General features: G+C 47.3%; 1 protein-coding gene across 1 annotated transcript in view; it reads left to right on the top strand.

Moving 5' to 3' along the window:
* The window catches only part of EWSR1 (EWS RNA binding protein 1), a 654399-nt gene that overhangs the window by 376165 nt on the left and 253335 nt on the right, over positions 1–24899 (top strand). Inside the window, exon 6 of the mRNA XM_044068243.1 lies at positions 19415–19568. Within this exon, the coding sequence (XP_043924178.1) occupies positions 19415–19568 (154 nt within the window). The remainder of the gene's footprint in view (positions 1–19414; positions 19569–24899) is intronic.

Raw genomic sequence — 24899 nt, 5'->3', positions numbered from 1 at the left:
CAACAGTGAAACACTATGAACATAGTACAGTTGTGTACACTTACCATAAATGTAGATGTTCGAGTGTCTTCACTGTTGCAGTCTCGGTTTCCCTCCCTCCTGTCCCCTCTTATTTTTTCTTTTGTGTGGTCCCTTTTTTTCACCCTTCTTCTGAGGTGCATTTGCAAAGGGTATGGGATCTTACTCATTTTGGAACTCCTGACATCTGGGGCAAGAAAAACTGGAGAACATGGCGTCGGCTGTCTGCTTTGTACTCCTGACGCTCTGATGTCAGGGAGCATGGCTGAACAGCTGACGCCGGACCCAGACTTTGGGATTCTGGCCGACCGAGGACTGCCTGCCGGCAGGGGAGAACCCTACAGTCATGACTGTAACAGTGAAGACACTCTAACATCTACATTTATGTTAAGTGTACACAACTGTACTTTCTCAAGACAAATGCAAAATGCTCCATCTCTGAAAAAGTCCTTTAAATTGCTAATACATCCTGCTGACTCATTTTTGATTACGCCATTCTTAATTCTCTGGTTCCCAAGCTGACAAACTCTACATTTATACTTCTTAGTAAGCTTGCACCTGGTCAGGAAACATGGCAGTAAACGACATACATGTAAATTCTAGCAATTAACTCTGGTCTCAAAACAATAGGAAGAATTCCTTCATCCAGACATTTCGGCTCAGAGTTTTGAGATCAAACAGTTATACAGTGTTTGACTTGTCAACTTTCCTCCAGCAGCGTGCAGTGTGGTTACATTTTTGAAGTTCAGTATCCAATACAATTTTCTTATTTAAGAGAACAAGCCTGTGCCTTGTATTGATTTTATAAATGACAGAATTATCTACAAAATTCTATCTCGCTAGGCTGACAGCCTTCACATATCTTCACACCTGGGATCAAAAAGGTTTCCTTTCTCTGGACAAGATCCAATTCTTTACCTAGTCCTATCTCATACACGTATCCATTCCTGCAAGGGAGTTCCTCGGGATTCTGGGGTTAATGGCCTCTTGCGTCTTTATAGAGTATGCTAAACCAGGCTACATATGAGAAAAATCTATTTGTACTTGAACATGATATGCCAGCAACAGCAATCCTAACAAGTTCAAATCCCTGTCCTCCAGTATCCATCCATCCACAGCCTGCCCTTTCCCATTTTTGCAAATGGGATTGGTGTCTCCTCAACTGTGACCATCTAGAGCCAAGGTTCACACTGGGTGGCTAGCCCTGAACTGGCTGCTGTTTCATGCCACACATTTGCACATGCGCCCACACACCTGAGGCTACTTTAGTGTCCAGTTCACCTGCTGTGTTAATGTTGGAGAAAACCACAACTCTGGTGTGTCAAAGTTTACCAGCCGAATACCCTTCAGAGCTCAAGTGGTACTCGTGCTCAAAAAATCAATGCCTCAAACCTGCATGTGACTTTCTCTGAAGACATGAAAGTGCAGGGCAGCAGGAACAGCGCTTTCAGGACAAATCACATCGGTCTAAAGGCAGTGATGACAGTCCAGGAAGGTCTGGTAACCTTCAAAGCAAGTTGAACACCAGGCATTCTGCTGGTGAAAACAGACAATAACACAGTAATGTGGTACAGCAGCAAACAGGAGGGTAATCACTACTATACTTTCCCAGATTGCATGCAGCTCTGACATCACAGAAGATGGGGCAGAGTCTCCTGTCCCAGTACTTTTCCTGAAGTAGGAATGTAAGTCCAGTTCACTCAGATCTGAGAGGGGGATGTTCAAGACTATAATCTTCCAGTTAACGTGCAAGTTAGGGTATGGGAGCAGACTTGTTTGCCTTAGAAGAAAATGAGCAAATCTGGAAGTTTTGCTCAAAGGTTCCAACCAAAATGGACTGTATGAGCAGATGCCTTCTTCTCTTGAACAAGTCTATTTCTTTCTGCCTTTCCTGCTCTGCCTCTTTATCCCTGTGGTATTTCAGCAGATCAGGAGTATGCCCCCCAGGGTGATTCTTACAGCCTGTTTGGCCTAGATGACACTTGTTGTTCATGCTGCACAGCATGGCCAAGACAAACCTTGGATGCTGATGCTGGAAGTGGAACACGTGACTCAGAATAGAGAGGATGTCCTGTTCCCATGTTACAGTATTCATACTGTGGGATTTCCAGCCCTCCGACTACCTGACGTCAGCTCCGATACAAAAGCTTAAGCCTGGCTGCTGTAGGTGTGTGGAACGTCACACAGAGGGCCATAAACCTTGGAGTATAAATGTGACAGCACGCACAGACCTCAGAACTTTTCAGCTGCAGACAACGATTACTTCGACCACTTTGCTTCTACGTCCAAAGACATCTAACGATAAGTACCCCGTTGGGGTTTTTGCCTTTTTGTACTTGAGCTTTAGCTTGGATGCTATAGTTTTTCTCTAGCCGATGTCTGTGAAAGAGTAAATGTAGTTGCGGGCACTACATTCTGCACAAAGACCCCCCCCCCCCTTCCCAACCGCTGTCGTTTGCTTAGGTAAGGAGCACTACCACAAGGCCTGCTCTGTTTGCCAATCCTTCGTACCAAAGACCTTATGCAGCCATCTGTCCACGTTAAATCTGTTTCTAGAAAGCCAAAGGCTTAAACGCCTCGTGCTTAGGATGGATCCCGAGTTGGCCGCCCAAGCCGAACAACTGTGGAAGTGATCCAAAAAGTGGTGTAATGGTGCAGAAAACGGATGCAAGTTTACCAAGAATGCACCATAAAACTCCTCATATTGATTAAACAATAAGTCATTCAAAATACAACCATTTAATTCCTCGTCACTCTTTTCTGAAGCTTCAGCTTAATTTGTTCTTGATAAAAAACCTTAAGTAGTTCAAGGCCCCGTTTATCAAAGTAATAGTCATTCGCCATTTGGAGTGTCATAGTATAATCCAAAAGGAAATTTAAAAACACGTAGCCCTTGTGGGACCACCTTAAGCTGGAGTTTTATGAGAAAGTTATTGGTAGGGTGGAGAAAAAATGTAACATCCAATTCCAAAAGAAAGAAAATTAGAAAGAGGTATAACTTTTGCAATAAAGCTGTGTGTAGTCCAGAAACCCTGGTGGTGCCTTCTTGGTTAACTGCGGAAGAAGACCAAGGTTTGCAGGCCTTCTCCAGATGCTGCTCTGTGTTTGGATGTCGCACCAACTACTGTTCTAGAGGCAGAGGGTCACCCGATTACTCTGATATTCACAGACAGCACATCAGCGGAGTTGACTCAGACGTTTGTCATAACAGATGTCAAGGGGGAACCATCGTTGGACCGGCCAACTGAGACCTCTCCTACCCCAGCACAGGCCTCCGATGTTCATGTTTCATTGTTGCAGTCATCACACTTGGTTTATCTGCCTGCAGGCAGCTCTCGGTTGGCCTGAATACCAGAGTCTTAGTATTTCTGAGGATGCTGCCACTTCTTCCATGACGTCAGGTTGTCAGGGGTCTAAAAAAGGCAGCTGACGCCATTACATCAGTCTTTCTTGCAGAGGAGGAGCCCGAAGCAAAAGTGGTTCGCAGGTGCCGGTCAGGTGCTACCTGAAATTTTCGTTTTCAAGTTTATAATCCTGAAGTCTTCGAAAGCTAAGTACCCCTTTGGGGATCCTTTTTTCTTGCTCTAACTGATGTCAGAAAAAGTTAACAATTGTCTTGCCTGTGGAAAGCAAATACCTGAGATTTTCATTTTTACTGTCACCTGTTTAGGCCCAGACCACGACGTCCCTTGCTGTCTGTTTTGTGCCTTGTTTAATGCCCGAACCATTCGTCGTCAGGCTTTGTCGCTAAATTCTTTCACTGTCGTTCTCCGTATTCCGAAATGGCTTCGATAAGCCCATCCCACTACCGATCTGAAAAAACGTAAAGGTGTAAAGACAGAGAGACTGCATAGGTCCAGTACTGCCGACAACGCTTCAGTTAAGCTAGTCGCCAGTCCGCCGGTACTCTGTGAGGTACCTTTGCAGCCCTGATGCCTGCTGGATTCGCAGGCCTCTGCTGAGACCCATTCGGAGTCCGATATGCCGTGAGAGGCTTCTTTAACTATGGTACCTGCGGATGTTTCTACCTTGGATGGGTCCGGAGCTGCTGAGCAGGCACCAACTTCTGAGGGTGTATTCCATGCTACCGATGTTCAAATCAAAACTACCGAGTTTCTTCGGCCCAGAATACGCACTAAACCTAGAAAACAGACCAAAGTGCATGCTCAAGCTCCTATGCTACAAAAACAAATGCTTAGAATGGCTGAAGACCTTATTACCCTAATTAGGTGAAGCCAGCCTTCCCCTGCTAAGAGACAAAGAATTGTTCCCTTCTGACTCTAAAGACCAGGAGTCCGATGACTCTGACCCTTCTGATTATCAGGACATGCCCTTATCAGCATATGAGGATTCAGATGCATAGAAATCCATTCCTTCTGCCTCCCTTGCAAAGGATTTTTCTTTGGTGAAACCTTGCATACCTTATGAGAGCATTTCCACTGGGAATGCCAAGACTACCCTCAGTCCAAAAAGAGACTTGGAGAATTTTTAGAGTTGCCTCAGCACAGGCGTCTAGCTGTACCCCCTGTCCTGGATGTTGTAGATGATTTTATGGAATCCAGTCTTACTCCAGATACATTACCCCCTGCCCCTAGGAAACCTGACAGGTACTCCCGCAAGTTTCTTTTCAAGAATCCTACTGCTGATCCAAAGACCATTTCCTAGGGACCTAAAAGTGTCAAGGCTACTGCAGCCAAAAATCCTACCCCTTCGGACGGGGATTCCAGAGCTTTAGACAGATGGGGTAAGAAGGTATATACCTCTGCAACTCTTGCCATCATGGCAATGAATTGCCAGTTTCACATGAAGTACCAGAAACATATTATGGAACTAATTAAACAAAAAATGGTATTTCCAGACTGAACAGCTAATGCATTCTACAAACCAAGTTAGTAAGCATATCTTGCAGTGTGGCTTTGATGCCCTAGAAGCATCTTGCAGGGCTGCAGTCACTGGTTCTGTACTGAGAAGGCATGCTTGGCTAAAGGAACAAACCTTGCCAGATCATGTCAAATCCAAATTACGAGATGCTCCTTTTCGCACCAAAGCAGAGGAAGTTCTTAAAAAGATGGAAGAGAAAGCTAAATCTATGCAAACTGTTAAAGAATTCTTGCAAGTGCAACCACCTGGATTCAGTAGGCATTGGCCTTCAAAAACCTGGTCCTTTCTAGCCCCTTCCAGGCCTTCCCAGACAAGACCCTGGGGAAACAGGCCACCCATTCGACCGTCTCATGGTATACAGAGATCTAAACAATGGAGTGCCCCACCCCAAAAACAGGGAGTGGTAAGCCACCACCCCCCCCCCCAATGGAAAAAGTTCACAATGACTTCTCAATTCTCCTTCCCAGCCCTGCCCAACTGCTTGTTGCCCCTAGGAGGAAATCTTGCCGTTCATGCAGAAAACTGTATGTCCATTACTCAGGACTGATGGGTCCTCAACATTGTATCCCAGTGGTACACATTCTACTTCCATTCACTGCCAACCCCAGGCGGAGACCTTTCTCCAAACCAGTGGGTAGAGGCTCAAAACCAAGTACTTTCCCTGCTCAATGTCAGAGCTATTCAACCTGTTCCAGTAGAACAAGGGGGTCAGGGTTTCTACTCCAGACTGCCCAGAAAAGAGGGCTCTTGGCGCCCAATCCTGGATCTTTCAATTCTCAACACCTTTCTGGTGGTCCCAAAATTCAAAATGCATACCCTGCAACAGTTTCTCCCTATGCTAGCCAAGGATGCCTGTTTAGTCACTCTAGACTTAAAGCTTATCTGCACATCCCCATAAGGGAGTCATGCAGGAAATATCTACGTTTCAGGGCAGGCTCTCTGCACTTCCCTTTGGCTCATCTACTGTGCCCAAAGTATTCACAAAGTTCCTGGCTCCAGCCATTGCATACTACAGGCAAAGAAATATCCAAATTTTCCCATACTTGGACGACTGCCTGATTCAGGCGGACAGTCAGGAATTGCTCCTTCAGCACCTGGCATTTGTAAAAAGCCTTCTCACTTCTGTGGGGTACACCATCAACGAAAGTAAATCACAACTGGTACCCAGTCAAAAGATTGTATTCCTGGGAGCAAGCTTGGACACAACTTCCCAGATGGCATTTCTCACGTCAGAAAAACAGGCCTATCTGATAAATTGCTTCAAACAAATTATCACCAGAACCCAGCTATCTGCAAGAAAAGTACTGCAACCCCTAGGGTTCATGGCCTCATGTATTCTGCTAATTCCATATGCAAGACTGCATATGAGGAAACTTCAGTGGTACTTAAGTCTTTTGGTACCAACATTCTCTGGACCTGGAAACAGTTATTCCTATTATACCTTGTCTAAGGGCAAAGTTCCGTTGGGCAGAAGCATGCAACCACAGCAAGGGACTGTTTTTCTCTCAACCCCTCGCCTCCCAGACGCATCAGACTATGCATGGGGCGGCTCACATGGCAGGCAAATGCGTTCATGGCCATTGGAGCCCAGGGCAGATTCTCCTGCACATCAATCAAAAAAGAGATGCTAGCTGTACAGAATGCTCTGACAGCTTTCAGATACCTAATTCTTCCAGGACAGCTGCTGATAAAAACAGACAAACACCACAGTTATGTGGTACATAAACAAGCAGGGGGGGGGGGCACCCATTCTTACCCATTCTGCAGGTTAGCCATGGCCCTGTGGAACACAGCCTTGAGTAACCAAGTGCATCTCCAAGCTCAATTCCTGCCAGGCAAACATAATTCACTGGCAGACGACTTGAGCAGAAATCTCCTAGAACCACACGAGTGGAAATAGGAGCCCAGCACCTTCAACCTTCTGATCCAGAGGTGTGAGACACCGGAGGTGGACCTCTTTGCCTCCCCCGAGAACCACCAGTTAAGTAAATACTGCACCAGGAACCCTTCCAGCAGGACCTGGAAGGTGCATGCCCTATCCTTTCAATGGGAAAACCTCTCCATCTATGCCTTTCCCCCTCTGCCCCTTCTCTCATGAGTACTACTCAAGATAAAACAGGACAGGCCAAGGACAATTCTTACTGCCCCAGACTGGCCAAGCGAGCACTGGTACCCACTCCTACCCAGCCTGACAACAGTGCCACCCTGGCATCTACACCAGACCCCCTATCCTGCTGTCTCAGCAGGAGGGACAGATTTTGCATCCACAACTGCAATCCCTAAACCTTGCAGCCTGGCGTATCCCTTGAATACCCCACCAGCAACCTTCAGCAAACAGGTGCTGGACATCATTCATGAAGCCAGAAGGCCTAGTACTAGGAAATCCTGTGCTGAAAAGTGGAAAAGATATTCTTGAATCAGTCTAAAGGACAGGACACAGCAGTGCCCTCCTTACCTCTAATTCTGGATTACCTAGCAGAGCTACTCCATAGAGGCCTATCCTTCGCCATTAAGATTCATGCCTCTGCCATCTCAACTCATAATACTGAGCCACCTCTATTTTCTCACCCTCTCATCAAGTAGTTCCTGAGAGGGGCTAACAACTTAAGGCACCCACCCCTGCTTGGGACCTTAACTTTGTACTGGAAAAGCTCACGCTTCCCCCTTTTGAACCTGCTGCCTCAGCAGAGTTGAAATTCCTCTCGGAAAACTACCTTGCTTTTAGCCATAACTTCAGCTAGAAGAGTGAGTTACAGGCACTAATGGCTGTGGAATCCTTCATTATTTTCCATGCTGACAGGGTTTCCCTCAGGACTTAACCCGTCCTTTATGCCGAAGGTGGTGTCCAGTGTGGCTCTAAACCAGTCCATCCATTTACCAATCTTCTTCCCTAACCCTCAGAATAAAGGGGAAAGGATCCTGCACTCCTTGGACGTGCACAGACAGCTCAGGTCCTACCTTGACAAGACTAAGCCTTTCAGGAAATCTGACCAGCTGCTAGTCAGCTTTGCTACAGGGGCAGAGGGTAAGGCCATTTCAAAACAAACCATTTCCAAATGGATAGCACACTGCATCCATTTCTGCTACAAACACCATAGAAAACCTACCCTACAGGGGGTCAGAACACATTCCACTAGGGCTATGTCTCCCTCTACAGCATTTCTCAGGGAGTCCCCACCAGGGACATTCTGGAAGCTGCAACCTGGAGCTCTGTAAAACACTTTCGCCAAGCATTACCACTTGCCTATCTTTTCCCAATCCAGGGCTGGATTTGCTACAGCAGTCATGCAAGGCCTACTAGCCAGCCCTAACACATCTTGACTGCCTCCACCCATCCTCAGCTTTGGGAATCAACCCAAGTGTGATGACTGCAACAGTGAAACATGAAGAACATTGTACAGTTGTGTACACTTATCATAAATGTAGAAGTTCGGGTGTATTTACTGTTGCGGTCCTGGTTTCCCTCCCCCCAGCCCCCTGGTTTTCTCTATTTTTCTACCTCTCCTCTCTATGGTCATTCTAATTGCATTGGTATTTACTTTTTACTGGTGGTGTTCCCCACCATATACTAGCTCCTTGTTTGGGGGCTCCTGGCATTTGGGGCAAGAAAAACTGATGTAATGACATCTGCTGCCTGTTTTATACCCCTGATGTCATGGAAGAAGTGGCAGCATCCGATACAGAAATATTAAGACTCTGGTATTCGGACCGAATGCAGGATACCTGCAGGCAGATAACCCAAGTGTGATGACTGCAACAGTGAATACACTCTAACATCTACATTTATGGTAAGTGTACACAACTGTACTTTTCCTTACCCCCCCCCCCCCCCAGACGCACACTCCTAAAGGAAGCAGAAAACTAAATACGTGAGCCGGACGCCTCCGGCAGCCCCAGACTGGGAGTCCTTCATTTCCACCTTGATGCAGGCCTTTATCGCTCTTAGGCCTACAAGCCCTACTCCCACCAGCATCCCTGTACTGATTCCCAGGCCAGCTCCTGCCTCCTCCTTGCCTTTTAGCATCTACTCAGCAAACAGTTGCCCAGGAAGACCCAGAACAATCTTATTCCTCCTCTGAGGAGTCTGTCTTCTGTATTTCACAGATTGCCTCTCCCATAGAATATTACTCACCTGAACAGGACTCTACTGAAGGGGATTCCCCACTTGAGGACTTGTCATTTTGGGAGACTATCTCAAAAATTAATTTATTTCAAGTGGAATACTACTTTAGTCTCTGAAACCCAGAAAAGATACTTTGAGTTCTACAGCTTGACTCCCCTTCACTTTCAGCCATCCCTCCAATACTCCCAGCTTTCTTTCTTTACTGTGGTTTCTAAGAACCCAGATTCTCAACCTCTTTCCCCTAAGAGGCCGGACAGATTTTACAAAGTCCCTGATGACTGCAAGATGTTCATCGTGTTTCACTGTTGCAGTCATTACACTTGGTTATCCTGCTGGCAGGCTACCCACAGTCGTCCTGAATTCCAAAGTCCTGGGTCCGGCGTCGGTTGCTGTCACCTCTTCCCTGACGTCAGTGCGCCAGGGGTGTAAAAGATGCAGCCGACGACATTTTTTTCAGTCTTTCTTGCTGCGAGGTGCCCGAAGCAAAAGCAAGTTCGCAAGTGCTGGTCGGCCGACTCCTGAGATTTTCGAAATCGAATTTCAGATCCGAAGTCTTCAATAAAGCTAAGTACCCCGTTGGGGAAACTTTTTTTCTTGCTCCAGTCCGATGTCAGAAAAAGTTAATTGCATTTCTTGTGGGAAGCAAATACCTCATAAGGATTTCCACTCTTACTGTATTCCTTGCCTTAGGCCCTGACCACGACGTTGCTAGTTGTCGGTTTTGTACTAGATTTAACCAACACACTATTGGGCGTCTGTACGATTTTGCTTTTCATTATTTTGGCAGATGGTTTAACTACATAATGCCGTCAGAACACCCAACGACCAGAATTCATAAAAAACGCAAGGATAAAGACAAGGACAAGCATCCGAGGTACAAAACAGACGAAGCCTCTTCTAGGCCAGTCGCCTGTTTGCCGTTTCTCAGTGAGGTGCTTTCGCAGCCCCTGACTCCCGCTACCTCAGAGCCACAGGCCGCCTCCGAATCCCACATGGAGACAGCTAGGCCTCTGGATGCTGAAGGCATTGGCCCTTCGGAAATTAATCTCTCAGGTGGGTCTGGAGCCGCTGAGCAGGCATCTGCTTCTGAGGGTGTCATCAGACCTACACAACTTTATATAAAGCCTACTTCGGCATCCAAGACAAAGTCTAAAACAGTTTTAAAGACAAAGAAACCAGTACAGCATTCTCCAGGACAGGCTTCTATGCCTAAGAAACTGATGCTCAAAATGGCCGAAGACCTAATTACTTTGATCAGCGGTTCCCATCCCCCTCCTGATAAGAGGCCTAGGCAAGACACTGAATAGGATTCCTCTGATCAGGTTTCCATTTCTGATTCTTCTGATCAGGGATATTCTGTTCCTCCCTATGAGGATTCTGATGCTCAAGATTCCATTCCTTCAGCTTCTCCTCCTGAGGACTATTCTTTTGGGGAAACCCTGCATACCATGAGGGAGCATTTCCATTGGGAGAGCCAGGATTATTCCGACTCTAAGAAAAGACTTAGAGACTTTCTTTTACTTCCTCAGCACAGACCTCTTGCAATTCCCCCTGTTCTAGACATAGTAGATGATGTTTTTTCAGAGTCCGGCCTGTCTCCAGACTCTTTACCTCCTGCCCCTGTTAAGCCGGACAGATACTACAGGGTCCCAGACTCCCATAAATTTCTTTACAAAAACCCTGTGGCTGACCCAGAAACTCTCACAGGGTCCCAAAAGGGGTCAAGGCTGCTTCTGTCAAAAACCCTGTCCCCTCAGAGATTCTAGGGCTTTGGACGTGGGGGGAAAAAAGTTTGCACTTCTGCTACCTTGGCTGTAAGGGCTTTAAATTGTCAGTTTCATATGCTCACATATCAGCGATACTTGATGTCTTTGTTAAAACAAAAAATGTTGACAAACTAAATGTTGACAAACTCTGAATGTTCTGTGAACAAAGATTTGCAGGATTTATTGCATGCAGCTGAACAAGTGGGAAAACATACTTTGCAATGTGGTTATGATTCACTAGAGGCCTCGTGCAGGGCCGCTGTTACAGGTTCTGTTATTAGAAGGCATGCTTGGTTAAAGGAACAGAATCTGCCTGATCATGTTAAAGCAAAATTGTTGGATGCTCCATTACAGCATGATACTTTGTTTAGTGTTAAGGCAGAGGAGGTGTTAAAGAAAGTGGAGGATAAGGCAAAATCTATGCAGACAGTAAAGGATTTCTTACAGGTACAGCCATCCAGATTTAGCAGAAACTGGCCCTCTAAGAATTGGTCCTTTCCAGTGTCAGACCACAAAGAGGCAGATTAAGACGCCCTAGAGGCAGGCAACAACCCCAGGGCTCATACAGGCCCAAGCAACGGGGTGCTTCTAACTCCAAAAGCGGAGAAGACAAATCAGCCTTATAGAAAACAGTCCCAATGACTTCCCTCTGCCATTGCCAAGCACTTATTTTTTGGCAACACCCTTAGGGGGAAAGCTAGTGTTTTTTCACAAAACTGGCACAAGATCACCCAGGACAAATGGGTCTTAAATATAGTCTCTCAAGGTTACAATTTCCACTTTCACACCCTTCCAAAGGCAAAAGGCATGCCAGACCTGCCACCCAATTAGTGGCAAGAGGCACAAAAACAAGTTTCATCTCTCATGGACATGGGGGCTATTCAGCCAGTGCCACACCAAGAGCAAGGACAAGGATTTTACTCAAGACTTTTCTTAGTACCAAGAAAGGACAAAACTTGTAGACCAATTCTGGACCTGTCTATTAGAAATACTTTTCTGGACGTCCCAAAATTCAAAATGTTGACTCTACAGCAGCTTCTGCCCATGCTGGACAAGGCTTGGCTTGTAACTTTGGATCTCAGAGGCATACCTGCATGTCCCAATCAGACAATCTTGCAGAAGATACCTCAGATTCATAGCTGGCTCACTGCACAACCAATTCTCTGCACTGCCCTTTGGCTTATCAACTGCGCCCAGGGTCTTCACAAAATGCCTGGCACCATTAATTGCATTTTGCAGACAGATGAATTCAAATATACCCCTACTTGGACAACTGCCTTATTCAAGCAAAGGACAAAGATATTCTACTACAGCATCTGGCGTTTGTAAAAAGTTTGCTAATTTGCCTAGGGTACACAGTAAACGAAAATAAATCAAAACTAGTACCCTCTCAAGAGATAATATTCCTGTGTGCAAGCTTAAATACAACTGGCCAGATGACTTATCTCACGCCAGACAAACAAAGGCATCTGACTTCTTATTTCAAAGACATGGCAACAAAGACCCAGTTATCTGCAAGAAAAATTCTGCTGGCTCTGGGCTACATGGCATCCTGCATTCTACTAATTCCATATGCAAGACTGCATATGAGGAAACTACAATGGTATCTAAAAAGTGTTTGGATTCAACATTGCCATAGCCTGGAAACAATAATTACTCTCATTCCCTGCCTGCAACAGGAATTTCAATGGGCACAGGCCTGTCACCGCAACAAGGGACAGCCATTCACCTTACCCACTGCCAGGCAAACACTAACAGATGCATCAGATTATGCCTGGGGGGCGCATATGGCAGGAAAATGTATTCAGGGCACATGGCCCACAAACCAAATACATCCTCATATCAATCAAAAAGAGATGCTAGCTGTACAAAATGCCCTGACAGCCTTCAAGGACCTACTTCATCCAGGACAACTACTGATAAAGACTGACAATACTAAGTCATGTGGCGCATAAGCAAGGGGGCACACATTCCTACCCCCTCTGCAGGCAAGCCATGACTTTGTGGAACACAGCATTGACTTATCAAGTACATCTGCAAGCACAATTCCTGCCAGGAAAGACAAATACTTTGGCAGACGAACTAAGCAGAAACCTCATGGATCCTCACTAGTGGAAAAACTGGACCCACGAATCTTCAGCATAAGGAAATGGGGATGCCCAGACATAGATCTATTCGCTTCCCCTCACAACTGCCAGCTACAGAGTTTCTATACTCCTCTCCTCAATACTCCTAAAGGTCAGACAAGAGAAGCCAAAAATTATCCTGATTGCCCCAGACTGGCCACACCAGCACTGGTACCCAATCCTAAAGAGCTTGTGTCAAGGCCCAGCCTGGACATTGCCTCTAATACCTCATTTTTTCTGACCCAGCAGAACAATCAGATCCTGCCCAGCCAACTCAGAACCCTAAATCTGGCTGCATGGCGGATAATGTAATCATTCAGAACACACCTCTCTCTAAAGCAGTTATGGATGTTATTTTGGAGGCCAGGAGGCCCAGCACCAGAAAATCTTATGCATACAAATGGAAGAGATTCTGTGCTTGGAACCAAATGCAGGGAATTGATTCGCTTGAACCAAATATTCCTCAGATTTTGCAATACCTGAGATGCTGGACAGAGGCCTATCCTCATCAATTAAGATCCATGCCTCTGCCATTTCAGCTCATTACAATACGGAACCACCTATTTTTTCTCATCCATTGCTAAGACAGTTTCTCAGAGGGGCCAAAAACATAAGACCTCCAAGGAGAAGCTCCAGTACCTACATGGGACCTCAATTTTGTCTTGGAAAAACTCACACTGCCTCCTTTTGAGCCTGCCAATACAGCAGAGATAAAATACTTGTCATGGAAAACCGCTCTTCTCCTAGCAATAACTTCAGCAAGAAGAGTCTCAGTTACAGGCACTAATGGCTGTGGAACCTTTTATTATTTTCCATCAGGACAGGGTTTCTCTAAGGACAAACCTGACATTTATGCCTATGGTAGTGTCGAGCGTGGCTCTTAACCAAACCATACATTTGCCTACTTTTTATCCAACCCCACAGAATAAGGGGGAGAGACTTCTGCATACTTTGGACATACACAGACTGCTACGCTTTTACTTGGACAAGACTAAAGCCTTCAGAAAGACTGAGCAACTCTTAGTGGCATATGCTCCAGGTTCCCAAGGAAAAGCCATTTAAAAGCAGACTATTTCAAAATGTATAGGCCACTGCATTCATTTCTGCTATTCACAACATGGCAAGTCAGTGCCCAAGGGCATTAAGCCACATTCTACCAGAGCAGCAGCCACTTCAGCAGCCTTCCTCATAGGAGTACCAGCCAAGGATATTTTGGAGGCTGCAACATGGACTTCAGTGCACACTTTTACAAAGCACTACCATTTACCTTTCTACTCTAAATCCAGAGCAGGCTTTTCCACTGCAGTTCTGCAGGGCCTCATAGCCACTCCAAGCTCTACTTAGGCCCAGCCGCCCAACCTCAGCTTTGGAATTCAACCCAAGTGTAATGACTGCAACAGTGAAACACGATGAACATAGTACAGTTGTGTACCTACCATAAATGTAGATGTTTGAGTGTATTCACTGTTGCAGTCCAGGTTACCCTCCCACCATCCCCCCTTTCTCTTTGTTGGGACTTATCTGTACCTATCTATCCTATACAACCTATGTGGTGTATTTGCTTGTAGATGAACGTTATGTGCATGCTTTTTATGGTCATAATTTTTACAGCCTACCTTTTTGGGGGCACCTGACATCTGGGGCAAGAAAAACTGAAGAAAATGGCGTCAGCTGCATCTTTTATACCCCTGGCGCACTGACGGGGAAGAGGAGACCGCAGCCGACGCCGGACCAGGACTTTGGAATTCAGGCCGACTGCGGGTGGCCTGCCAGCAGGATAACCCAAGTGTATTGACTGCAACAGTGAATACACTCGAACATCTGCATTTACGGTAGGTACACAACTGTACTTTCCTCATAAAACCACCTTGGCTGACCCAGCTGTTATTTTAGTATCTCCAGACAGACAATCTAAGCAATTCTAAGCAATTGCCTTCTGCTTCCCTGCTGCCATCCGGTAAAGTTAGCAAAACCATGGACAGGATGAGGGAAAAGGTCAGGCTTTCACCTTGTTGGCTACCACCCTGGACTGTTCAGCCAAATCTGAAATTTCCTCCAAATATTCACTTGCCACCCAAGTAGCCAGACACTATCCGCTGCAGCTATGATGATGCAGAAGCAGTTGCCATATCTGCTGTCATTGCTTCCACCTTGTGCAGATACTCCTGGCTCAGACTACAACCTCTGCCAGATGACTTTAAAGCAAAGATCATGGATGCTCCTCTGAATAACCTTCTATTTGGCAAAAATGCTGCAGAACTATTTAAAAACTTGCAAGAAAAAAACAAGGAACTGCAGGACATTAAGCACTTGCTGGCGTCTCCAGTGCCCAGATATTACAGGAACTGCCCAGCCAAAACATCCTTTGTTAGAAGGGCCACTTCCACATCTCGCCCCTCTACTGCCAGACCATGTAGGGGATTTCGGAGACAACCTTATCCCAGACCCCCCCCCCCCAACAAACTGCTTTTTCCAGATAGAGAGGGAGTTTCCTCTGTGTGACAGCCTTCCCCTAGTGCCCCTGCCTGCCTGCCTTACCCAATGCCTCCCTTTTTGGAGAACCCTCACTACAGATCAGTGTTTTTTTTTTCCCATCATCCAAACAGGATATTTTCCCTCCCAAAAATCAATTCCCTCTACTTCCTCCCATCCTGCAGGGATTACTCTCCCAAGGGACAATAGAACCAGTTCCATTAGGTCAGAAGAGATGGGGCTTCTACTCCCACCTCCTCTTAGTCCCAAAAAAGGATGGCCTCTGGAGACCTATCCTGGACCTCTTACCTAAACCTGTTCCTACAGGTTTCCTCCTTCAAGATACTCTCCCTTCAAACTCTCTTACTCTTCATTCCACCTCAAGCCTTCATGGTTACCCTGGACCTAAAGGATGCATACCTGCACATCCCAGTCAAACCTTCCCACAGGAGGTTCCTGTGCTTCTCTGGGCCCTCTTCTCATTTTCGATTTACTGCATTGCCTTTTGGCTTCTCTACGGCACCCAGAGTTTTTACAAAGTGCTTTGCTCCAGCCATTGCCCACTGCAGAGCCAAGGGAATTCAAATCTGCCCTTACTTGGATGACATTCTCTTTTTGGCAGAATCACAGCAGTCCACCCTTCGGGCAAATCTCCAATTCACCATGTCCCCTCCAAACAACCTGGGTTTCACTCAACCTCCAAAAATCCTCTCTCCTCCCACAACAGGACAAGGTTTTCCTAGGGTGCAGAATCAGAGCAGATCTAAGATCCTGCTACCCTCCAGACAGTCCCTCTCCTCCCATTTTCTAAGTCTATTGACAGAATCCCATCTGACTGCAAGACAGTTTCTCCAAACTGTAGACCTCATGGCTGCCACCATTCCCATGCTCCCACTAGCAAGGATGCACATGAGGAAATTCCGGTGGGTACTCTTTGGTCCCAGAGCCAACAACCTCTAGACAAACTTATCCCCCTTCTATCTTGTTTAAGATTAGAGCTGAAGTGGTGGATTCAGCAGGTTTCCAACAACCAGGGAACTCCTAAACTCCCTCCCACTTCCCAGTCTGTGCGCACACATGCATCAGACCTAGGATGGGAAGCAACCCTGCAGGGCTACAGGGTACAACAGTGCTGGACTCCCTACCCTGCAAAAACGGCACACCAATGTCAGGGAGATGACTGCTGTCCTCCTAGCTCTAAAAGTTTTGCTTCCCATGCTGCAACCAGGATTATTCCACATTGTGACAGACAAACACGACTGTCATGTGGTACCTAAGCAAACGAGAGGGACATGGGCATACCAGTTGTCAGATTAACCTGCTAATCTGGGAAATAGCAGCAAAACACAGCTTCTTCCTAAAAGTTTCATACATCCCCTCTCGGGAAAACAAGCACGCAGACTTGCTCAGCAGAACCACATCTCTGCAACACGAATGGATGTTGCACAGGGATACCTTCCTATACATAGTCCACCGGTGGGGCACACGACAACTGGATCTTTTTGCCTCCCCACAGAACAGACAGCTGAACAAATTTTGCAGCAGGACTCCTTCACCACTAGCTTGGAGTGGATGCCTTCAGTTTTTCATGGCAGGGAATGTTCCTATACGTCTTCCCGCCCTTCCTTCTAATTCAGAGTCCATCTGAAAATCAAGAAGGAACTACTAAAAATCTTGCTGGTGACTCCCTATTGGCCAAGGCAACACTGGTTCCCCCCTTCTGTTTTCACTAGCCAAGGGCAGTCACCACAAGTTACCCCACCAGGTGGACCTGCTAACTCAGCAACAGGGATCCCTCCTGCACCCACAACTGTCTTTACTACAACTAACTCTGTGGGTGATAAGCATTTGATCCATTTTAGACAACACTACTCAGAAGACGTCCTCTGTCCTGAGGGAGGCCAGGAAACCAACAGCTAGAAAAAAAACTACTTGTGTAAATGGCAGAGATTCTCAAAATGGTGGTCTTTGAGAAATAAGGACCCATTTCTAGCAGATCTTCCCTTGGTCCTGAACTGTACCTGCGGACTCATTAAGGAGGGGCTAGCTTATTCTTCTGTCAGAGTCCATCTTTCAGCCATTTCTGCATGCTTGCCGTTATAGCTGCCTCTTCTGTCTCGACTGGATGTAAAACTTTTCATTAGAGGGGTCTTTCACATCAGACCACCAAGAAAGCCTATTCCTCCTCCCTGGGATCTCAACTTCGTGCTAGAATAGCTTACCCCTACCCCCATTATAGCCAACCAGCACAGTATCTCTTCAAATGTGCACATGGAAAACCATCCTTTTAGTGGCCATTGCCTCTGCTAGAAGTGTCTGAATTACAGGCCCTGATGGCTTGCCCTCCTTACACCACCCTCCACAATGACAGGGTTTCCCCACACACTAACCCCTCCTTTATGCCCAAAGTGAGCTTTCCTTAAACCAGTCCATTCACCTACCCACCTTCTTCCCCTCTCCTACTAACTCCGCGGAGAGGATCCTCCATTCCCTAGATGTACATAGGCAAGTGAGATTCTACTTAAAACCAAGTCTTTCAGAAAGTCTGACCAGCTGTTCATTTCCTTCCATCCCAGGGCCTTGGGTAAGGCAGTCTCCAAACTGTTTCCTCCTGGATCAGAAAATCCATCCTTCTTTGCTACTCATCACAAACCATTGCCTCTAGAAGTGCTAGCGCATTCTACCAGAGGCGTGGCTACCTCTAAGGCCTTCATGAAAGAACTAGACACAGCTTCCATCATGGTGGAAGCCACCTAGTCCACAGTCCATACTTTCACGAAGCACTACAAGCTGGACCAGGTTTCTATGGCCAGGGCAGGGTTTGCCAGGGCAGTCCTGCAAGGACTCTTGGAATCCTCCACCTCTGCCACCTCCCAACATTTCTCATAGCTGTGGTACTCTTCCACGGTATGAATACTGCAACATGGGAGTAGAAGGACATAGAATAGTTGTGTACAATCTTACCGTAACCATAGATGTCTTTCTCTTCCATGTTGCAGTATTTCTTTCCACCCCCCCCCCCCCCCCCCCCCAGATAGCCTCTTATCTTCTCTAGGGTATACCCTCACTGCAGATCACTCATTGCAGCTCTGCAAGGACATTTGCTTTTGCTTCTCCTTGGCCTTATAGTCTCTTCTGTGGGCTTCAAGTTATGAGGTCTGTGCGTGCTGACGTCATATTTATACTCCAAGGTTTATGGCCCTACGTGTGATGTCCCACGCACCTACGACAGCTAGGCTTAACCTTTTGTATAGAAGTCGACGTTGGTTCCCTGAGGGCTGAAAATCCCACAATATGAATACTGCAACATGGAAGAGAAGGACATCTATGGTTATGGTAAGATTTTACACAATTCTATCTTTATGCACCCCCACTTGACCCTGTACCTAGCAGGGTGGATAATTTAATCCTTGCCATCTAGGCAGTTTTTTCCCCCCAAGGTCATCTTGCATATCTTCTGAAGCTGGTAGAAAATCTTAATCTCCAGAATGGGTAAGATTCTCACTGGTGTATGGCTAAGGGGCAGCAATCACTACAATCCAGGCTACCCTTGGACCTCACTTGTCTTACAAAACTGCACAGCTCTTGCCTCTTGTACATGCCATTGCTGTTCGTACTTTGCCTACAAGTACATTCTGTTGTTCTCAGACCCTGATCAGTGTTGTTCCATTTGCAAAGAATAGAGGGGTAACGTCAGCAAATTAAAATATGGGGCAGCACCTTGTACCTTGGCCCACATATTTCAAGACACTGCATCCTAGCTGCAGCTTCTAGGGCCAAAGCAGTGTTTGTCCATGCAGTTCTACAGGGACTCATTTCCTGTAGCCTGTCACCTTCCCTGCCACCCTTCTGTCTAGCTCTAGAAATGCTCCCAAAGGTTTTTACTGCACAGTTATGATGCTGTTCACATCTATGGTGAGTACTGTACCATACATGTTCCACTTATTGTCTTTGAGAGTCCTAGTTTGTATTGTGTACATTGTAGCAATGAGACATCATTCATATGATTACAATCTCTTGTTTTGTAGCACCTATGGGTCGTGGAGGCTTTGGAAGACCTGGTGATAGAGGTGGTGATCGTGGTGGCTTCCCTTCTAGAGGTGGACCCTCAAGAGGAGGTCCTCGTGGAGCTCCGCCTGGATTACTAAGCACTTCACCCAGAGCTGGAGACTGGCAGTGCCCGTAAGTACTTGTTTTGTCTTGCATTGACAGTTTGTTGCTGTTGAAATACTTTTTAGTGGTAGGTGACTGTCATAACTAAGATTAGTCTCCAAAATGTACAAGCTGTCAGATTAGACAACTGAAAATGTAGCCCAACTAATATTTAATGGCTCTGATGTTATGTGATCCTATCTCGCCTACATTCTGACTGATGCGTTCGGAGCCGATCCCTCGGCTCCGACTCGGTACGCTTATGCCAAAGAGCGAAGTCTCTTATTGGCTGAGCTTACTATATCCCAGGATGCACCACTACCAGTCCCCCAGATCTCGTTTGCCGCTAACCTGCGAAGACGTGGTCTCGAGCTGGCTGAGCTGAGTAGTAATTTTTACTAACTTTTTTCTGTCAGAATTTTACTGTTCTTGTCATAAAAAGCTGTTTTAACGGCTATTCTTCACTTTGTGTGTGTTTGGAGTTTGTGAGAAGACTTTGTTGTGTGATTGGGCGTTGATTTTGATTTTAGGCCTCCTTCATCTTAGGGCCTTCCCGGTCAGTCAACCCCCTTAAACCTTAGAGGGTTTCAAAGTACCCTTTAGTTATTTGTTACGGTTTCTTTACCTAATCGGCAACTGTAACCGATTATTAGGTAGTGTCAGTAAAACAGAAAGTCAGAGGATAGTTCCTTTCTGTCAGGGATTACTGATTTTTTTGTTGCTATAATGTCTCAGAATCCTAGGCCTTCGGGCTTTAAAAAATGCACCAAATGTAATTTCAAGATGTCCATCACAGACGATCACTCGCTCTGTGTGTATTGTTTGGGTGCAAAACATTTACAAGAGTCATGCAGTGTGTGTCACGCTTTTTCCTCAAGGGTCCTCCAGGAGAGGAAGAATAAACTTATTCTTAAAGGGTTAATAAAACCTTCCTTTGAAGAAGCTCTGGCATCCTCTCCTTCTCCAACTAAAAGAAAAGTGTCGGCTCCGACCAGTCCGTCGGATCCGACCGCCAAAAGACATAGGCAGGCTTCTCCTTCGCTCCAAGGACTTGGGCGAGGAACGGTCTGCCTCGATGCCACCAGTCTCGACTCCTCTGGCTTGAGCCGATGGCTGGGGCATCGAGGCGAGTCACCTTCATCGGCTCCACTGGTCTCGGAGCCGACAAGGTTGCCCGCTCAGACACTTCCTCCTCGGCGAAGTCCTCCTCAGCACCGATGGAATCTAGTGTGGGTATTCCTTCGGCGCCGATAGTCATCGAGTCGCCTGAGCCGGTCCCCTAGCCCTTTGGGGCCGTTGGAGAGGCCATCTCGACCCGTTCAGTATCCTCTCGGTCTTCGAGGATGTCGGATTCAGATATAGACAGGGTGCTCCAAAGACTGTTCCAGTCCCCAGTCTTTCAAAAATTTGTTTGCTCCGACCCAGTTGGCTTCGAGCCGATAGCCCACCCATCCATTGCTATTCCTCCTCCGACTGCTTCGGCTCCGTCGGAGCAGGTGCTGTTGGAGCCGGTGGAGATCTTAGGGTCGGCTCCGACCCTTACTCCAACCAGCCTTCGGGTCCGAGTTTGGTACACGGACTTCTTCGGCTGGACCCGGGGTGATGTTTGGGACCTATGCTATCGGTTCCGAGCCTCCCTCTCGGTGCTTCGCTGCGGGACTTCCGTGCTATCATGGCTCGGGACGGACACTCCCAGGATTCTGGGGTCCGGCTTTCAGAGCTATGAGGAGTGCCTTGGCCAAGTCTTCTTGCCATCTCTCTGGCTTTACCGGCACCTTCCTGGGTGTGGAGACTGGGTCTTTGGCAGTTCCCTGTCCGTAGGCAGCGGAGCCCTGGGCCTGAGGTTACCCCATTGGGGTTCCCCTCCTCCTGAGGGTTCTTGAGTTGTCTTCAGAGGAACCCCCAAGGAAGAGATCGTGCAAGAGGAAGCACGTGGACTCCCCGAGTCTATTACATCGGACACTGATCTTGATGATGCGGAGGGTCCCAGTCGTCCTCGGATGATGTCTCGCTTGCAGACATCTTAGAGATCCTCAAACAACGAGGCTGGATATCCAAACCCCTCTGCTGATGAGTCAGTGCTCCTCAAGGCCTTTGGGGCTCAGCCCTCCGCCTCCTGGGTGTCTCCGCCCGACGAGCTCCTGGATTTAGTTTGTCGAAGGCGTGGGAACATCCAGATACCGTGGAACCAGTCCCTTCTCGTCCTAATAAATTTTTGTCTGCCCCACCCGAGAAGGAATTCCTCACTAAAGGCGTGGCTGTAGATGCCATGGTGGTGGCATCTGCTACACAACAGGGCGTGGCAGAGGCTTCAACGTCCGTCCATCCTCCTAATAAGGAGTCTAGGAGCATGGACAGGTGCGGAAGCACCCTGACTTCAGCGGCCTTTACTTTAAGGTCTCTAAATTATTTGGCACATTTTACCAGGCTTCAGAGGGATCTGGTCAAGGAGCTGTCAGATTCCCTCTCGGGTAACCTACCTGAGCAGCTAGCCCAGTCGGTTAGCTCTCAGTTGGCTATCCTTACGTCAATTTCTAACTCGTCCATGAGGCTCATTTCCTATGCGGCCGAAGGGCGGTAGAGCGAGCACAGGCGTGGCTCTCGGAGACCAGCCTGGCTCCGCTTGTGTCAGTTCGGAGGCCTTCAAGTCTTCCTTAGCGGCGCTCCCTTTGATGGGTCCTCTTTGTTTGGACCTAAGGTTAAAGACACCCTTACCGCTGTGAGCAAGAGGGAAAACTTTATCTGCCGTAGGTGCTCGTTATTCCACTCCTTTCGGCCTTATCCCAAGGCTAAAGGAGGTGGGTAGATGTGGTTCCGTAAATCACGTAAGTTTTTCCTCAACAGCAGGAAGATTCCCCTTCCAGAGGCAGAGGGCGGGAAATTTTTCTGGGAGACGCCGTCCCAGAGGCGACAGAGGGCCCGCAATTCTGGAGACCCGAGTCCTTTCGTGGCTCTTCAGCCTCCCACACATCATGAGGGATTGCCCGGCTGTGCTGCTCGGAGCCAGTCGGGTGCCGTTGCCAAGCACCTAAAAGCCTGGGAGTCAATCACTCAGGACAGATGGGTGCCGGATCATTGCCGGAGGTTACACCATCCCATTCACATGTTCACCCCCACCGTCCAAAAATCCCGGACCCACCACCCAGTCAAAGGGAAATTGCAGCCGCAGAAGCTTTAAAGCTGCTAGAAAAGGAGTCATCCAACCGGTCCCCACAGACCAGATCGGATCCGAAATTACTCCAGGTTCTTTTAGTGCCAAAAGACAGGGGACCTGAGACCAATATTGGATCTCAGCAGACTGAACCAATCCGTCACGAAATCCAAATTCGAATGGTCACGTTACAATCCATTCTCCCATTGTTGGAGAAGGATGTTTGGATGTGCTCCATAGACCTCAAGGCGCCTATTATCACATACCGATACATCAGGCGTCCAGGAGGTATCTGTGCTTCAGCCTGGGAGTCAGTCATTTCCAATTTTGTGCACTGCCCTTTGGTCTCACCACAGCCCCCAGGGTGTTCACCAAGTGTTTGGCAGTAGTGACTGCTCACCTGAGGAGTCTTGGATTCCAAGTGTTTCCCTATCTGGACGACTGGCTCCTGACTGCCACCACCAGGCATCTACTAATGGACAACCTCAAAGCCACCATCTCCTGGGTGCTACCCTGGGGATTACATTCAATTGGTCAAAGTCTGTCTTGCTGCCCTCTCAACGCATAAGGTTTATAGGAGCAGAGATAGACTCAAAATTGATGCGCGTTTTCTTCCTGCGAAAGGATCCAAACTTTACAGGGCCAAGTTCAAGCTCTGATTTCAAGATCCAAAGCCCCAGCCAGGATGGTCCTACAAGTTTTAGGTTCAATGTCTGCCACGGTTCTTCTAGTTCCTCTGGCAAGATTGCACATGAGAATTCTTCAGTGGCTATTGTCAACTCAATGGTCCTTTCAGGACCTTCCCCTCAATCATCCCATCATGATTACAGAAACATGCAAACGGGACCTTCGCTGGTGGCTTCAGACATCCAATCTAAATCAAGGAAGCCCCTTTGTTATTCCCTCTCCAGTGGTTACCCTGACGACAGATGCCTCCCAGATAGGGTGGGGGGGGCATTGTCTGGGCAGGTTAGTTCAGGGCTCCTGGCTTCCAGACGAAGCTCTTCTCCACATCAATGTGTTGGAGATGAGGACTGTACTTCTGTCCCTACAGGCCTTACACAAGTTCCTTCCTCAGGGCATCATTGCCATCCACACAGACAACATGTCGGTGGTCTGGTATCTAAACAAACAAGGAGGGACCAGATCTTACCCCCTTTGCAGAGAGGCCATGAGGGTGTGGGAATGGGCTGTAGCTACCAACCGTTTCTTGGTAGCGACCCACATTCCGGGGAAATCAAATATATTGGCAGACAAATTGAGCAGGACAATTCTCTCTCCTCACGAGTGGTCCCTAAACGAAACAGTAGCAGCTCAGGTTTTCCGGAGATGGGGGACGCCGTGCTGCGACCTATTTGCAACCCCACTAAACACGAAGTGCAAAAGGTTCTTCTCCTTGACTCCACATCAGGGAGAAGTAGCTATGGATGCTCTAGCACAACCTTGGCCAACAGGGCTACTTTATGCCTTTCCTCAGATTCCACTTCTCTCCAAAGTCATTCAAAAAGCTTCTCAATTGGGGTCCGCAATGATACTGATTGCCCCATACTGGCCTCGTCGGGTATGGTTTCCTTACCTGAAGAAACATGCGGTGGACGATCCGTGGACTTTAGACCTAATTCCGGATCTGTTAATTCATCAGTCGGGACGACAGCATCAGTCCCTTCACTCCTTGAAGTTGACAGCTTGGCTCCTCCACTTCCGACTTTAGTCAGAAGTCACACATTGGACCCGGAAGTTATTCACATTTTATCTTCCCACAAACCCACCACTAAGAAATTGTACCTCAGTAAGTGGAAGAGGTTTGCTATCTGGGCTCAACTCAGGGGCTTAGACCCTATCACTGCTTCTATCCCAGAGGTTTTAAAATTCTTGACATCCCTATTTAATCAAGGATCTTCTGTCTCTACTATTAAAGTCCAACTAGCGGCTATCTCTAAATTCCACGAGTCCATGGATCCTCCATTGATGAGCAGCAGACTATGCAAAACTTTCTTTAAAGGTGCGGGTCTGTTAAGACCCCCAGTTTTTCATCCTGCGCCTCCGTGGGACCTTGACTTGGTGCTTAGTGCTAACATCTTCCCCTTTTGAACCGGCTGCTACATGTGAGTTAAAATATCTGTCTTGGAAAACGGCCTTCTTAGTTGCAATTACTTCTGCAAGAAGAGTTTCAGAGCTTCAAGCCCTGTCTATCAGACCACCGTACTTGA

Source organism: Protopterus annectens, chromosome 4.part0, assembly GCF_019279795.1.
Source record: "Protopterus annectens isolate FY-2018-M chromosome 4.part0, PAN1.0, whole genome shotgun sequence".
Taxonomy (NCBI): Eukaryota; Metazoa; Chordata; order Ceratodontiformes; family Protopteridae; genus Protopterus; species Protopterus annectens.
This window is presented reverse-complemented; position numbering and strand designations above follow the sequence as displayed.